This window comes from Heterocephalus glaber, unplaced genomic scaffold (assembly GCF_053883595.1).
Source record: "Heterocephalus glaber isolate CG9 unplaced genomic scaffold, H.glaber_assembly_v1.0 deba00001687, whole genome shotgun sequence".
In the NCBI taxonomy this organism is placed as follows: domain Eukaryota; kingdom Metazoa; phylum Chordata; class Mammalia; order Rodentia; family Bathyergidae; genus Heterocephalus; species Heterocephalus glaber.
The window spans coordinates 2,216,430-2,233,930 of record NW_028258412.1 but is presented as its reverse complement, the minus strand read 5'-3'; the positions used below and the strand labels follow the sequence as shown (position 1 = coordinate 2,233,930).

The window sequence follows — 17,501 nt, the reverse complement described above, 5'->3', positions numbered from 1 at the left end:
CGCCGGGCCCGCGGGAAAGAGGCGGGTTTTAGGGGAGGATCCTCCCGCGGCGACTCAGCCGGCCGGCGGAGCTGTGGCTGCAGAATGGGGCGGCCACTAGTCCCGACGCCCTCACTCAACCTCGTTACACACGACTGACCCTCCCCGAAGGGATGCACAAGTTCGCAGCGCAAGGAGGAGGAGCTGCCCCCGCCCCCTTCCCTGACGACGTCCGTGCCCCCTGCTGTCTATCACACCCGGCCCCGCCCCGCGCGGCTTCCCTCTGCTGGGGAGGAGCGTCGACTCCCGCTCCTGACGTCACACTCTCAGCCGTCCATCACGATTAATCCCTCCCCGCGTGGCTTCAGAAGTTGGCTGGGCTGAGCAGGAAGCACGGCCCGCCCCGCCCCCTCCCTGACGTCATGACCTCTGCCGTCAATCACTCTCGGCTCCACCCCAAGCAGCTGCAGCAATTCGGATAGAGAACCCACATCCGATCCCGCCCCTGATGTCAGCGCCCTACTCCGCCCTCACTCTTGGCCCCGCCCCGCGCGGCTGCAGTAGTTCACGGAGTGGGGGAGGAGGAGCCCATGTCGACCCCGCCCCTGACGTCACGCCTACGCCATCCCCCACGCTCGGCCACGCCCCGCGCGGCTGCGGTAGTTCTGAGTGGAGAAACGAGAGGAGGGTCTGCTGCCAGCACTGACAGCTCCGGATCCCGCCAGCCATGACTTCGGCCCCCGTGGGTAAGGACGGGCGCGGGGCGGCGGGAGGGCAGCTCGGGCTGCTCACACCGGCGGCTGACTGGCTTTCCCGCTTGTCCCCAGAGGCGGAGACCCGGCAGAAGCTGCTGCGCACCGTGAAAAAGGAGGTAGGTGCCGGCGACCCCGGGGCGGGGGTGGCCGAGGCGCGAAGGGCAGCTACTTCAGGGGCGGTCTCTCCCCCGCCCCCTGGGCGCTGCCTTCCGCGGACCTGAAGGCAGGTGGAGTTTGGGGTCCGAGGGCTTCGAGTGGGGGAGGGGAATCTCGGTGTTTTTCATCGATGTGCGGAAGGCAGCGCGAGGACGCCTCCCCCCAGGTGTGGGTGTAGCGGGCAGCGTGTAGGTGGGAATCTTGTAGGGAGCAAGTGGGTGGGCTCAGTGAGGATCTTCCTTTAGTGTTTACTGCCATTGCCCTCCCAGGTTGTTGAAGAGGAGGGGAGAGTTTGTAGTGACCGGGGCAGGAGTAGCATTTAGGTGGCTGTACTGCGTGAGAATGTGTATATGCACACACCTGTGTAGGTGAGGACATGTGGCTGTGTGTGTGTGTATAATGTACACCTCTCTGGAGATAGCTAAGTTAATCTCTATCACGTGTACGTTTATCAGTATGTGGGTATAATTTTCTGAGCGTGAACCTATGTATGTGTATTTGTGTGATACATAAGTCTGCGTGAATGTAAGGCTGCGACCACGTATGTGTTTATGTTGTCCACTCTCATCTCTCAGCCTGAGATACCATTGCTGCCATGTGAATCTTTTTAGTTCTCTGCCGGGGACCCTGCATGGCTGTAGACCTTGTGTGCAAACCTGCTCCCTGTGCTTGGCTTCCCATCCAGTCGTGAACGTGTGTTGAGGTGGCACCACTGAGACATACAGAAGCCCCTTCCTGCAGGAAGGCAGCCAGCCAGAAAGGTCAGCCTCCAGGCTGGGACCTGTTGCTGCCCCACCCTTCACGGGGAGCATGTACACAGATCAGTGTTTATGTGTCTCTGTGTGTGTCATGCCCCTTTTTGTTTAAAGAATCAGCTTTAGGGCTAGCTTCACATTCTGGTGTTTTAAAATAAAGAGACATGCAAGATACATGAGGTTCTTCAGAAAGCCTGGAAGTTTCCATCTCAGCCTTTCTTTTTAATGAAATGGTTGTTCAGTTGAGGAAGGCAGCTGTAGGCAGAAAAGTGTCAGAAAACTCATCTGGGGAAGGTTCTGACTGAGTTCCTGTTCCCAGCTCTGCCAGCAGCCCCTCAGAACCCTGCACAGGTCTAGGACTCAGTTTCCCCATCTGTAGAAGGAAGCAATAGTTACAGTGTTCCAGACCTGGTGCATGTCAGTTGAGGTTGGGCTGCTGGGCAGGCATTGCTCCTGGTGGCCAGAGGGCTGGGCAGCCAAATTTGGGGCTTGGAATGAGGTTTCTCCTGGCTTGAGGCTGAAGCTAGCTTCTCTTCTTGCCCTGCTTGTTGCCTGAGATGGGTAGGGACAGAACCTTGTTAGAGGCAGATCTCTTAAACTGCACATCTAGAATCAGAGGACAAGTTTCTTGGTTGCAAATTCGTGGCTGTTTCTAAATTTATTCTGCATTTATTGAGGCCAATTATTTCATTAATGATAGCTTCTATTTACAGGGGGCAGCTATTTGCCCTACCCTGAGTACACATTAACCTTATGAAGTGGGTGGAGTTGTCTCCATTTTATAGACAAGGAAACTGAGGCTTATGGGGGCCTGGTGGGGGGGGACGACCACCAAACCAAGAAGGGGCACAGTCAGGAGTTACCTCCCAAGTCTGTCTGATGTCAGAGCCACAAGACATGCCTATCTATGCCTGTACAGTGCCTCAGCCTTGGAATGTGTGGCTGACATAATCTTCATTGTACAAATGAGAATATCCTGGACCAGAGAGAGTAGAGGTTGTTTCTAGGAGCAGAATAGGTACAGGGGACAGGTTAAAATCTGCCATTTTTGAGCTCCCTGTTGTGCCCCTGAGAGTTTGGTGACAAATCTGTGCCCTCCAGAGCAGACATCCCCTGTTCTTTCCTTCCTTTGCTCACCTCTGGGGACAGCAGGGGTTGAATGGTGGGATTTCTCCAATATTAGAAAGCTCATCTCCAATGGAATGGAACAGCTCTTGCCTAGAAATCTAAGAGTCAGGCCACCTCTTTTCTTCTCTCAATCCTCAAGATTCAGAGGAGTTACATCTCTGCTTGTCATAGCCTCACCCCTCTTTTCTGGAAAGAGTACCTTAATGATCAGCTTCTGTTTTAGATAAGCCAGGCATGTGTGCAGGCTTGGTCTGAGCCACTGCAGCCACCAAGGGGAAATTAGAGGCCATGGAGCTGTAAGCTCTGTCCAGTGCTGACATAGGAAGTCCTCAGGACCCAGTGCTCAGGTGGCAGGGCAAGAATGTGTTTGGTTAGGGCTGGAAATGTGGCTGAGTGGTAGGGCACTTGGCTACAGCACTTGCCTAGCATGTGCAAGGCCCTGAGTTTGATCCCCAGCACACACACACACACACACACACACACACACACACACACACACACACACACACGGCACTTGGACTCAACCAGAGCAGAATTCAAATCCTGGATCCAATTCCTGAAAAGATATATCACTGAGCAAGCTTCTGGGCATAGCAGTAAACAAAACAGGCCTGGTCTGTCTTCCTGGCACTGACATCTGACTGCAGGAGACTCTGGCAGACCCTTGAGTGTGATTAGGAGAATAAGGTGCACAAGGTCTGAGGGGAGGCAATTGGCACCACAAGAATACAAAAAGGACTGAGGTACAGCTTAGTAGTAGAGCAGTGGCCTAGCACATGTGAGACCCTGGGTTCCATCCCCAGCATCAAGAAAAGATCACAGAACAAGGCAGAAATGAAACCGTGCAGGGGGTAGAGGAAGTTCTGTAACAAGGATGTGATGTTGAAGAGCATATAAAAGATGAGTAGTCTATGTAGGTAGTGGTGTGAGGTAGGGGGAGAGGAGAAAAAAGCATTCTGGCAGTGGGAAGTGTATGGACAGGGACTGTGGCTGGAGGAAACAAGGTGGATTTGGGGGAAGCCAGGTAGCTGGAGCAGAGAGAAAGAATAATCATGCTGGTGAGACCAAACAAGGGGAGAAGGACGGGGAGGAAGAACACTGGCAATCTGGAAAGAAAGGAGCTGAAATTTAGGGTGCATGGAATTGTGTGTCCTTGAACAAGTGACTGTCTTTATCTTCACAAGGGTCTCAGTTTTGGTTTATCCATTATGGGAATGAAGATTACTCACCTGGCAGTATAACCTATATGAAAATGCCCACTACATTTGCCTGAGCTTCTCCAGAGCAGGATTGAGTTGTTTTAGTGTGTGGGTGTGTGTGTGTGTGGGTGTGTGTGTGTGTGGGTGTGTTTCCCCTCCCCGGCTACCAAGGGAGAGCTGGAGATAGGATGGCCTCGGTATGATTTCCTCCAGGTGACTCCAAGCAGCTCTACCCTGCTCCTTCCTGGCTCTTGTCCTCCCTGCCACCCCTTAATTTTGTTTTGGTTCCTAGAGCTAGAAGGGATTGGCTTCCTGTTGTCATGACAACAGCCAGTAAAGGAGCCAGCCACATGACACTGGTTGATAAAGGAAGTAAAGTGACTAACTGCCTTGTTTTCCTGCCTCAGGCTGAGGGGCGGGGGAGCAGTTTTTACTGGAAGGTTTGTGGGCAGGAGTTGAGACCCCCGGAAGAGGTCAGGGAGAGGCAGCAAGTCCCGAAGGGAAGCCACATTTAGCTCTGTGAACTGAGCTGCCACAGCCATGACTGTGGAGCCATCATCACAGCTGCTGAGCAAAGAATATCTTGGGAAGTGAGCCGCCTCGTCCCGGGGTTGGGGGCAAGGGGATGGGACAGGAAGTTGCAGTGTGCTAAGCCTGGAGGTAAATGAAGGAAGCGACTGATGGTGCAGTGGGGACTCCATAGATTTGCTCTAACTCGATAGTCTTAATGAAAGAAGAGGGAGCAGCTTTACTGACTCCACTTCCAAATTGCATTGCCACATGATATATAGGTTGCCCACATCAATTCTACATTTCAAGTAGAGTATGGTGGTGCACACCTGTGATCTCAGCTACTTGGGAGGCTGAGGCAGGATCACTAGTTTGTGAGACCCTGTCCCAAAATAAAACGCTAAAAGAAAAAGGGTTGGGGCTATAGATAGAGCATTTGCCTGGCATGGGGGAGACCCTGGGTCCAATTTCCAGCATTATATATATTTTTAAAAGCCTGCAATTCAGATGAGCAATGAACAAGTTTTCAGAATGAATATATATTACTAAATCTGGCAACCTTAGCCAGAGTACATTTGGCAGTGTCTGTAAACATTTTGGTTGTGGGAAGAAGTCAGGGTTGCTGCTCAATGTTCTATGAGAACAGGACACCCCCACCCCACCCCCACCCCCACCGCCTTCACCCTGACCAAGAAGTATGTGGCCCAGTGTGACAGTACTGTGCCTTATCAGAAATGCTTGGGATTGGAAGTTTTGAGTATCCCCAGATTTTGAAATGTTTCTTGTAGGTGGGACCCAAGTCTACCAGTAAAATGCTTTTGTACCTGGCATGAACCTTGTTTCTGTAGCCTGGAGTTAATTCTATACAGTGTTGCCAGCATTTTGAATGTGACCCTTTGCATGAGGTCAGATGTGGAGTTTTCCACTTGTGGCATCAAGTCACAGTCAAAAAGTTTCTTTTGGTTTTTGGATTAAAAATGCTCAAATAGGGACTGGGGATTTAGCTCAGTGGTTCCGCTGCCTGCCTCGAAAACACAAGGTCCCAAGTTGGATGCCTGGTACCAAAAAAAAAAAAAGCTCAAATAGTCCTGTGTAAGGTACAAACCTACAGTCAGTCAACAGTGTGGACCTGGTACCCACTGTGGCCCTATCTTTCTCCAGCCGGTCTGATGCAGATGTCCTTTTGAATGCTTCTCTCATTGCTTTTAAATTGTTTTGTGTGTATGTTTGAGGCCCAGAGGGACAGCACGGGCAGTGAGAAAAGGTCCTGACTCTTTAGCTGTCACCCAGGACAGACTTCATCGTGTCTCCATGTCTTCCCTGCGCAATGAGCACAGGCCATGGGAGAGAGATTGGACTCTGTGATACCATTGAAGATGCCCAGTTCTTGCCTGCTCTGGAGGGTCGCTTTGTGCCAGGCACTGTATCCAGCGCTCCTCAAGCATTGCCTCCATCCCTCCTGACAAAGTCTCAAGAGGGAGAATCATCATCTCCTTTACTGGGATATATGAAGAACTGAAGGCCCAGAGATGTGAGCAACCAGTTTCAAGGTCACCTAGCCAGCCCACAGAATAGCCAGGATCCTGCCTAGACAGATCTTGTGACTCTGGCTTACAGAGGGCAGTGGTAGGGAGCTGGGAACTTCAGACAAGTACTGGAAACAGCTCAGAATCCCGTGTATGTAGAGGAAGCAGATGAGGCAGGAAAGTCCACTTACCTCAGCTTGTGCAGGGTTGTGATTGCCAGGCTGTAGCCCTTGGATTTGCCCCAATAGATAGCAAGGAGCTATAGGAGATGTGTGAGCAAAGGAGGGTTTGCTTTGAGTTGTACCTCAGGAAGTTTCAGCTGATAGCAGTGACCAAGGCTGACATTTTCTGCCAGTTCTTAAAAGAAAACTTCCTTCTTTCCTCTCTTCCTTCTTCCTCTCTTTCATTCCTTCTTCCATAAATATTTACCAAGTATGTACTATGTCTTAGGCCCTGTTTTAGAAGGTGCAGGTTGAGAAGTGAGATGAGAGTCATTACATGATCTCATTGAATGTACAGCCTAATGGGGGGGCATATAGATGAATGATATATCTTAAAGGTGACAAGTGCTATGAAGCCTGTAAAGACTGAAGGGGGAAAGTTAGGGAGGAATGTCTGACGCCTATTTACAGTGAGCAATTAACAGGCCAACCTGGCAGCTGCTGAGCTAGAAGCCTTTCCTTCCTCTTAAACCCCAGTACCCTCATTCAGGGCAGGTTGGGAGAAGGACCTGGGAAGGGTTTTTGTAATACTTGGGAGCCCACAGGCCACCACTTGGTCATTTTGCCCTCCCTTTTCCCCTTTCTGTCTCATCCAGGCCTGGCCCTGGGCTGTGGGACCCTCTCCCTGCTTTGCAGTCATCACCTGTGCTTTGTGGGAGTGGCCGGAGGGGACAAGTGTCCCCTGGACCTGCACAGGATCCACCCCCCACCCCCCACCCCCCAGTGTTTGCTGAGAGCCTGCTGTGAGAGGCACTAGGGACACAATGGTGAGAGCTCAAGAGGGGTCCCTGCCTCCGGGAGTCTGCAATCTGGAGAGGAAGGACCAACAATGGACAAGCAAACAGATGGAAAAGTAAAGTTGATTCAGCAATGGATGAGAAAGGGGGGAAGAGAGGCTGGGGTGCAGTTAGGATGGGCTTCTCAGGGGAGACATCAACTGAGTTGGTAGTTTAAAGATGAAAAGGAACATCTGTGGGAGACTGAGAACAGCAGAACCAGGCACTGAGGAAAGAAGTAGCTTGCAGCATTTAGGGAAAGCAAGGGGGCAGGGAGTGAAGAAGAGAGGGATGGGAGACAGGTCAGAGACAGATCAGGAGAGGTGACCCCCCGCCAGGACCCTGAGTGCTCCCTGGGATGCTCCTTGGAGAGGTGGCAAGGAGGGCTTCTGAGTTGTCCCCTCCTGACACCTTTGTGAAGACTCACCCCATTGCAGGTCATGCTGTGCTGAGTCCTCGGAGAAGCTGGTTTGGAAGGAGGAGCTTTGCAGGAAGCTTGAGCTTGCTGCCTGCATCCTCCCTAGTGCAGAATGAGGAAAACATATTTGTTTCTTTTTTAATAGACTTTATTCATTTATTTTGCATTGCTGTGAGGCAGTACTCATTGAACCCAGGCCTTGTGCATGCTAGGCAAGAGCCCTACATCTGAGCTTCACTCCAAGCTGTAGTTTTGATTTTATTAGAGCAGCTCTAGGTTCATACCCAAATTGAACAGAAGGTACAGAGATTTCCTGTAGATACTCCATCCCTGCACATGCACAGGCTCCCCTGCTGGACTCTTCCCTCTATGGTGTGTTTATTGTAATTAATGAACCTGCATTTGGAGCCTGTGGTTTATATTAAGGTTTATGGTTGTTGTGTGTTCTGTGGGTTTGAACCAGTGTATAATGACATGGGCCCACCATCATCATGCTGAGCATTTTACTGCCTTACAAGTCCCTTGTGCTCCATCTATTTCATCCTCGCTTCTCCCAACTCCTGGAGGTGGCTGATCTTTTTACCATCTCTATAGTTTTCCCTTCCCCACAATGTAGGATCCTAAGTGTGCAGCCCTCTGGATTGGCTTCGTTTACTAATAGGCATTTAAAGTAGGGCATTTCTTTGTCCAAAGGGATAGGGGTAGTGGGAAGGGCAGGGGAAAGGAAAGAAGGGAAAGGAAAAATTATGAGAAATGGAAAAAATGGAAATAAAGTCTTTGTAAATAGGGAAGGGTGGAGGGGGTGAAGGGAGGGCTAGGAATGGGGAAAAAATAAGAACCAAGACGCATCATATAAAGGTACAAGTTCCCAATGAGAAATGTAATTGTGTTGTATATCTAAAATGTACCAATAAAAGAATTTACAAAAAAAAAAAAAAATAGGGCATTTCTTGAGAACCTACCTGTGGCAAAGAAAGGGAGCCAGGAAATGTCAGGTCTACTGAGAGAGGTGGGCCATGAAAACCAGTGGCCCAGGGCAGAGTGAAGCTGGCAGGTACTGCTGGACACTGGCTCCGGGAACAGGGAGCTGGCTGTCACCCCATTACTTAGTGTAATTGACTCAGGGTGCAACACACTGGCTACCTGGCCACCCTGCTGCTGGAGTCCCCACCTAAGGCAGCCTGAGGTGCCAGAGCAGGAAGTTTGATTCAAGTCTTGGCCTCTCCACAAGCCTGATGGTTCTTGCCTCTCACATTAACAGCCTTATTGGGAGTGGGGCAGCTGCTGTGAATCTTGGGCTCTTGAGCATAAACCTCACTACAGGAAGCACCCACAGGTGTTTGTTGAATGAAGAACCACTCTGCTGTATGCCAGGCTTGGTATGGGAGCAATAGTCCTGGATTTGGATCCCCACCCTGCCACTCCCAAGCTGTGTGTTCCATGGCAAGTCACTTGACCTAACCAGGACTCAGTTTGCTCATCTGTAAAATGGCTCTGAGCTACCTTATTGAGCTTACCTTACTGAGCTACCACAAGGATTAGGTGAAGTCATGCCCTTAAGCATGGTACCAGCACATAATGAACACTTTAAAAGTACATGCTAGTTGTTTCTACTTAAAACAAGTGTTCAGTGCTTTTACTATGCAACAGTTATTGCATTAAATACTTGAAATGCACAGTGCTCTCTCAGTATTAAGGGACATGGATTCCAAGAGTCCCCGAGATCCCAAAATGTATGGATGCTCAAGTTCATTATGAAGTTCAAGTTCAAAATGATGTTCAAGTTCATTATGATGCTCAAGTTCAAAATGATGCAGGTGTGTGTAGGACCTGTGTACATTCTCTTGTATACTGTATTATCTTTGGGTTACTTGTAGTATTATAGAAATAGCAGTTATACTGAAATATTGAGGGAATAATGTACATGTTTACTAAAGCTGAGTTTTTTTCAGAATACTTTCAATCTATGGGCAGTTGAATCTGCAGATATGGAACCCTCAGACATGAAGGATTGATTGATCATCTTATACCTGTGAGACACACTAGTGTCACCCATTTCACTGATGAAACATCTGAGGCTCAGAGAAGGAACATGGACTGCCCGAGATCATATATTCAAGATCTGGAATTCTGGAAGTTGAATTTCAGAGCCAAACGCTCATAACCAAGTAGTAGCAGGGGTGACACTAGGAGCTCAGAAAAGGGAGAACCATGAAAACCTTGGTGTGTGTCTCAGGAGTGGATAAGGAGAGGTCATGTGATTTGGCCCTCCAGGACTGGGGGATTTTTCCAGAGCTGGAGATGGTAATAGGAGTGGGTAGGGATTGAGTGGAGGGGGCTGCAGGAGGCAAGGCCAGATGGTAGGAATCACTTGGGTCACACGGAAGGAATGGCAAGTGGGACAAGGCTCAGGTTGCAGAGATGGGGAGGGACAAGATTCAGCAGGAAAGGAAGATTGGGCCACCCATGGAAACAGTCATATCTGCAGAATGGCCCCCTCCTTCCTACCCGCCTCCTTCGGGTCTGTCTGTGTCTGTCTTGGAGCTTCCCAAAATACTCCAATTCCCACCCCCACCAGCCCCTCCTATCTGTCACTGCCTGCATGCCTCACCCATAACAAATTAAAAAATTAACAACTGCCAGCTCTTTCCATATAGTGCTTTTCCTTGCCACATTGTCCTTACATTTGTTCCTTTGGTGAGCTCTAGGGCAATTCTGTGGAGGCAACTGCAGGGGTGGGAGGGCAAATTTTTCTGTCTGCTTTAAAGTTGAAGAAGCTAAGAGAATTAATTCTACTTGTATTTCAGATCTTGTGCCTTCGCCACCTCCAGCAAGCCCTCCCTGACCTCCTCTTCTGTTATTTGTTCTCATAGAGCCACATTCCCTGCTGCAGAGAACTGGTCTCGTGTTCCCATTTACCCATTGTGTGGCTTAGTTTATCTCTTTCGTGTCTGTGGACACACAGGAGGCATTCCAGAGATACAGAATGATTGAATGACACTTTGGGTTCATGTGATAAGTGCTTGGAAGGAGGTACTAATGGGACTTATGGAAATGAAAACATACTTGTTTACCCTGCTTGGAGAACCCAGGGAAGCTTCGAGAAGGAGGTGATGTCTTGGCTGAAGATTGCAGCATGAGTCACAGGTAGCCATCTGGAGCATCAGGGAGGAGCACCTGTTGAAGGCAGGAGAGATGAGCCATAATAATGCCGCCTTTGGGAACCTGGTCTGAGGGTCAGTGGAAAGAGTTCCCAGCCTGGGAAGAGATCTGTACCCAGTCCTGAGGGCTCTTCAAGCAGGCAGAGTGGTATTGCCTGCCTTCTGTCAGCCCCCTTACTCCACTGGTTGCCAAGGGGCCTTTAAGTCACCACCCCCACATGCACACACTTACCCCACATGCTGTGAATTATTTTTAATGCCACTCTGGAGATCCTTCTCAGTGTCCTAACTTAGCCATCCTGTTCTCTTCCAGTTTCTTACAGATAAGAGTCAGGGCGCCTGGGGCTGCATCCCATAGACAGAGCATTGCCTCAGCGTTACTCCCCCTCTGCCCCATCACTCTTCTCCAGGTGGGGCATAGGGCTGTGACCTGAGTGTAACGGAAGCGGTAGCCTGGAGGAACAGTTAACAGCTTGGGTGACTTTCGGCCTCCTTTCTGAGTACCACCAGCCCTGCCTTCAGTACTTTTGATCAGGGATTCCTAGGGGCTAAATCCAACCTGTGTCCACCTTCAAGCTGAGAATGTTTTTGTTTTTATTATTTTTTTTTATGTTTTGAAAGGGTTGTGAACACAAAAGAGACTGCGTGACCTAAACTGTATGTGGCCTGTAAATAACTTTGCGAGGTTCAACAAATAAAAATCGTTTGCCAGATATAGCAAATAAAAATTCAGAATGCCCAGTTAAATTTGAATTTTAGAAAAACAGCCAATACCCCATGCAGTATTGGAGATAATACTTTTACTAAAAATGACTCTTTATTTGTCTGAAATTTAGATTTACAGCCATTCTATGTTTTCTCTGGCTGTCCTACCCCAAACCCTGAAAGATTGGCTATCTGATCCTTTATAGGAAAGCTGCTGGCTGTGGCCTTACACATGTCATTGTGATTGGGAAGGAAAGGAGCCCAGGACACTACCTGGCCAGAGCTCCCTAAGCATTGGCTACTGTTGTTAATGTAATCAGCATGACTCACCAACATGTATTGAACACCTACTGGGGTAGGTCAAGGTCTTCATGGGAGAGATGGGCATTAGACAGGTAAACCCAGAGCTGTGTAAAGAGGTGTTGATACAGTGAGTCCTAAGGAAAAGGACAAGCAGAGTGGAAGGGTAGCAGTGGCATGCCAGACAGGCTGGTTGGCAAGCCCCTCTGAGGAAGGACATGTGAATGAATCCTGAGTGAAAGGGTGGGAACAGGGTATGTGGGGGGCCCCCACCTACCTAGCACATGCCTGGCTACCTGGCAAATGCATGTTATGACTCACTGACTTCACACAGTCCTAGAAGGTGGTGTGGGTACAATCCCTATTTCACAGCGAGGAAAGTGAGGTCTAGGGTCACCCCACAAATGGCCGAGCTGGGCTTTGGGGGCTCCCACTATCACAATCCTACTTGTGTCTCTAAAGTACCTCCTGGATTTGGTGCCAACTGTATACTGAGTCCTGTTAGCCTTCTGCCTGCATTTTCCTTAATCCTTATGACAACTCTGCATGCTGGGGCGTGTTAATCCCATCTGGGACATAGAAGAATAAACAGCCGGGTGGGAGGCAAGGAGGCATAGTGAGATGATTGGTGAGGTGGCAGGTCTCAGATGGGCATGAGGGTACTTCGTGTGGGCAGGTAGCAGGTGTGAGGAGGGGAGAAGACAGGGCAGGCAAGGGAGCCCCAGGAACCCCTTTTCCCGATTCACAAACTGGTCCTGATTTCCCTGCCTGGCCTGACTCCTTCCTCAGATTAATTCTCCTTTCATGCTGTTTAAATATTTGCAGGTGGAGGAAGATGGGGAAGGGGGCTGGTCTCCAAATGGAGTCAGGGTGGGGCTGGGAGGGGTGGGCCAGGTGCTTAAAGGCTGGACATGAAGGAGGCCAGCTGGGCCCTGATTGGCCTGCAGACAGGAGCTCTGGAAAGGTGGCCTAGCACTGAAGGGCTCCCCAGCAGCTGGCCAACCCCTAAACCCCATGAGGACCACTGTGGACCAGGCCAGGAGACTCCATGTCTGCTCAGGATTGCTGCCATTTGTAGAGTCCCTTCTGCATGTTAGACACTTTCCACACCCCTCAATCCTCACATCACCCAAAAGAAGTTGAGATGTTGTTGTCATCCACCCCATGTTACAGGTTCCACACAATGCCAGAACTTCTGGGCCCTTAGCCTCTTAGCTGTCTCCCGATACCCTGTCCTTCAGGTAATGAACTGGTTCTAAAGAAGTGACTCCCCATCATTGGAGGAATACAAGTTGATGGTGCAGGTCCCCTTAGAATGAACGCTAGAGAGGGGTAAAATCTTCCTGACCACTCTGATCTTTGAGATCCCCCCAGAAAGACACCACGAGATGGGTTGTCAGTCTTGTCATGCCAACCCTGCTCTCAGTGTTTCTTTCAGTTCCCAAGTTGGAGTGGCCTGAGGGCTCTCTTCTTACAGGTTTCCCAGCCCCTTGGTTTTCAAGATGACTGACTGGGGCTGGAGGCAGGGCTATAAGTCAGGACATTGGAAAGGCCTAGGTAGAAGTACCTCCTGTGCCCTTTTTTGGTTGTGTAACTGGGAAAACTGCATAGGCCCTCTAAGCTTCAGTTTATACTTTGGTTTTTTTGTTGTTGTTTTTATTTGTTTGTTTATTTGTGGGGGAGTGGTACTGTGAATCAAACCCAGGGCTTTTCCTGTACCAACCACATGCTCCACCCCTGAGCTACACCACCAGTCCTATGCATCTTTAGAATATGCTCAAGGGGATTGAGTGAGTATTCTGTCCCAAGCGTCTGGCTCATAATAGATGTTGAGTAAGCCTTCTCCCTCACCTTCTGCTGGGGGATAGCAAAGACATTTGGCTTGAAACGGCCTTTGGCTTCTGTGAGACAGGGGCCATGGATCTGTTTCCTGCTGCCTCTGCATGACCTTTGGGAGGTTATTTGTAAAAACAAAAAAAAAGCGTGCCTCAGTTTCTCCACTTGTGAAGTGGAATAATTTGGCAGCTGACATTAGGATTGTTATGCTTATACACTGTCCCTGGAAAGTAGTGAATGCTCAAAAAGAAGTGAACTTTGTCATCATAAAATCCCTACTGTGTGTGAGCACTGCTGGCCTGTTCACATTTACACCCATGGAAGCCTCACTGCAGCCCTAAAGCCCCCACTTCACATCAGAGCACACTGAGGTGCCAGTGGTGTGACCTGGCTGGTGTGTGAACAGGTCTGTGTGGCTCAGAAATGTGTTACCACTCCTCTGCTCTTGCAGCTTGGCAGGATTCCTGGGTTTAAGCTGAGAAATAACACTCAGGTTGTAACCGGGAAATCATGCCACTGCCACTGTCCCCAAACCACCCTAGGTCCTTCTGATTTACATTGCCCAAAGTGGACAAAATCAAAGCCCACTTTTGGGACCCTGAGAGGATGAGAGTGAATGAGCTAGATTTTGGATCTTCCCAGGCCCTAGGTCCTCTGCCCCTGCCTATTGGTGTGGTCCATCCCCATGTGGGCTCCTCCTCAGAGTGAGCAGTAGACTCTTTCTTCCTGCATGGAAACAGTGTCCCCATCTGCAAGAACCTCTTTCTTCTGTGTGTGGGAGGCTGCCACCCCCATTGCTAGTCATCAGCCATTTTAATTTCCTCTCCTGGCCTTGGGCTGTCAGCCTGTTATTAACTTCTGGTAGGATAGTCTAGCCAATTGCTGGGAGCCAATGCAGGTGGAGAGGGGTTCTCCCTTGCACCCACCCTTGGTGCTGCATCTCCATCTCCATCTCCATCCCTCACCTTGTCCCAAATTCACTCCCAGGATGAGAGGCTTGAAGCCAGACAGCAGTAGGCTCCTCACTGTTGCCAACTTCCCAGCTGTGTAACCTGGGGAGAAGGGCTCAACTTCTCTGAGTTTCTAGATCCACAGCTGTAAACACAAACTCCACTCTGCAGGGATTGGACTTGAGACAACGTATGTATACAGTCAGGATACTGATAGGAAACAGATAGTTCCCCCAAACTGGGCACAGGAAGGTGAATTTAATAAAGCTGATATTGATTAAGGTAGGGGAAGGATACTAGGAGTCCCTAAGGCAGAATGTAGCACCCCATGACCTGTTAACAGTGGGGAACCAGGAGTCATTAAGGTCTGAAAGGAATGGGTGAGAGAATTGCCAGAAAGGGACTAGCTCTATATGGAGAGGTCCTGGACAAGAGCTCTGGTGGCTAAGTCCCTCCTAAAGAAGCTTGAGACACTTCTGACTTTATATATCCACCCATTTATCCTCCAGTATCCCTGTGTCGTTTTCCTTCCTCTCAGATTCTCTTAAGCATGTGGAAGAGTCATCTGGAAGGCTTGATGTACATCCCACCATTTCAGATTGAGTTGTCTCAGTGGGGGCTAAAAATTTGCATTTCTTATGTGGTCCAGGTGAGGCTGACACTGCAGGACCACAGGTTGAGCAGCTCTGTCTACTGCATAGCAATTTCACTTCTTTTAACTCATCCAACCCTGGGTCATTGAACTAAAAGCCCCTCTAGGTCAGAACGGTGGCCCCATCTGTGTCACTACCCACACCTGGCAATTGGTATCCAAGATCTGATAAGAGGCCAGCCTCTGCCACCTGCCCAGCTGAATTCAGGGACACTTGCACCTGGACTTTCCTGACTGCTGCTCCAACCTATCCACACTGCTGCTTAGCAGTCCTGGATGGAGATGGGGTTGGCATGCAGGAGGCTTATGAGGCATATTAGGGTCTACATCCAGCAGGAATGTGCAGAGGGGGATGTTGACCACCATGTGGCCTCAGTAGAAACCTCAGCCACCCCTGTGGGTTGGCCTGTGGGTAGATGGAGACAACTCCTCAGCTGTCTTGAGCAGGGGCACAGTTGCAGCAGCATCTTTATACCCAGCATGCACCGGACCTTGGATATGGTCACCCTGGGAAGGACTGAGACCTAGAGGAGGCTCTCTGCACATGAAGCCGCCCCTTGTCCCCAGGAGTGGCAACTGAGTGTGTCCAGCTGCTCCCCCAAAGGGATGAGGATGATGATAGTGACAGTGCTGATGGTGGATGTATTAGTTTGCTAAGGCTGCTGTTTCAAGGTGCACAGATTAGGCACCTTAAACAACAAATTTATTCTCTCACAGTTCAGAGGCTGAAGGTCTGAGATCAAGATCAGCCAATGAGGGTTGGTTCCTTCTAATAGAGATGAGGGACTGATTGCTCTGACCTCTCCTCTTGGCTTGTGGATGGCTGTTTTCCTGTGTTTTCACATGCTCTTCTCTTTACATGTGGCTGTGTCTAAATTTGCTCTTCTGAGGACCCCGGTCATGTTGACTTCATTTTAACTTAACTTCTGTAAAGATCATCTCCAAATACTGTCACATTCTGAACTACTAAGCTTTAAGATTTCAATATATGAATTTTGGAGAAGGGAAACAACTCAGCCCTTCACAGAGGGAGGTGAAAGATTTCAGGATCTTATTCCCAAGGGTGGAAGAGGAATGATAAGGAAAGGAATGGAAAGAGGTAAAGATATCCACAAAAGTGCAGGTTGGGGAGCTAGGTCTTTGAGGCCAGAGGGTTAAACTGAGACCATGAGGGCCAGTGCCAGCCTGAGGGCACCTACTAGTTGGTAACAGAGACAATTTAACAAGGCTGACTCCTGCTCTCATTCCTGAGCTCCAGAAGAAGTCTGGGGATGTGCCATGATGGAACAGATGGGATCCACCATTCTCTGTGCTTACTATAGGGAGGACACAGGCAGCCAGCAAAGCCCTGTGTCAGAGCCTCTCCAGAATATGACAGGCAGATGACTGCCTCCAAGGATCAGGGGGACATTGGTAAGAAGACAGCAACCTGTCAGAGAAAGCACCATTCACTGGAAAGGGCTGAGGCCTGTATTTTGGTGGTGGTGGTGGTGGTGGTATGGGCCACTTTAGCACAGACCCTGAAAGCTGGGCCACTTGGCTAGGCAGGCTGGGCCATAATGCAAAGTAGATCAGCCCAGCAGAACATCACATTCTTGTCAGCAGACAATTGCCCACAGTCAAGTCTGGCCCTCCGATTGTTTTTATGAGCAAAGCTTTATTGGAATGCAGCCATGCCTGTTCATTTACATATTGTGTGTAGCTGCTTTCACCGTAATACAAGGGCTGTGCTGAGTAGTTGACAGAGACTATATCATCCACAAAGCAGAAAATGTTTACTTTTCAGATCTTTACAGCAAAATGGCTGGCCCTTGCTCTTGAGATTTGAGAGTTCCAGGCCTTGGAACTTCCTGGTGAGCTGTCCCTGCTCAGAGGCCCATTTCCCTTCTCTATCATGGAGAGAGTACTATCCTAAAGTTCCTGTGATGATCTAGGGAGGCGAGGCAAGCAAGAGAGAGCTTTGTGAACTATAGCATACAGTCTTCCCTTGTTAGCCAAGGAAGATTGGTTCCTGGAGCCCTGGGAGGTACCAAAATCCATGCATGCTCAAGTCCTTTACAAAGAGTGATGTACATTTGCATATAACTTACATCCTGCAGCATATGTTTAAATCCTCTCTAGATTGCTTATCATACCCAGTTTTCTGTGTAAATAATTATTACACTATATTGTTTAGAAAATAATGACAAGATAAAAGTCTGTGCTCAGTAAAGACAATTTTTTTCAAATATTTTTGGTCTATAGTTGGTTGAGTACACAGCTGTGGATCCCACAGATAGGGAAGAACTGTGTTGTTCTCTGCATTCAGCGTCCTTGTAACTCCTTTCTTCTCCTGATCTTCTAAGCAAAACACTTCTTTTCACAGCCTCTTCAGACTGCCCTTGGTGGTGATGTTTCCCTTGGCAGGCTCACTCTGTTGTCTCTTCTTGGTTTTCACCTGCACAGTGTTGCCTGATGAGCAGGGAGGTGGGATA

At 49.4% G+C, this 17,501-nt stretch overlaps 1 protein-coding gene across 9 annotated transcripts in view; it reads left to right on the top strand.

The window, feature by feature from the left end:
- Positions 1–400: 400 nt before the first annotated feature.
- Sgsm1 (small G protein signaling modulator 1) overlaps positions 401–17,501 on the top strand; it is a 92,695-nt gene continuing 75,594 nt past the window's right edge. For 4 of the 9 annotated variants that reach the window (XM_087198030.1, XM_087198029.1, XM_087198028.1 and 1 more), the window contains exon 1: positions 807–850. Coding sequence is in view for 3 of the 9 variants with exons in the window: in XM_004843337.3 (XP_004843394.1) it covers positions 707–725; positions 807–850 (63 nt within the window). In the remaining 6 variants the exon portion in view is untranslated. Of the gene's footprint in view, positions 726–806; positions 851–10,230; positions 10,571–17,501 lie in introns of those variants that run through there. The other 5 variants (XM_004843339.4, XM_004843337.3, XM_087198026.1 and 2 more) reach the window with 5 other exon arrangements.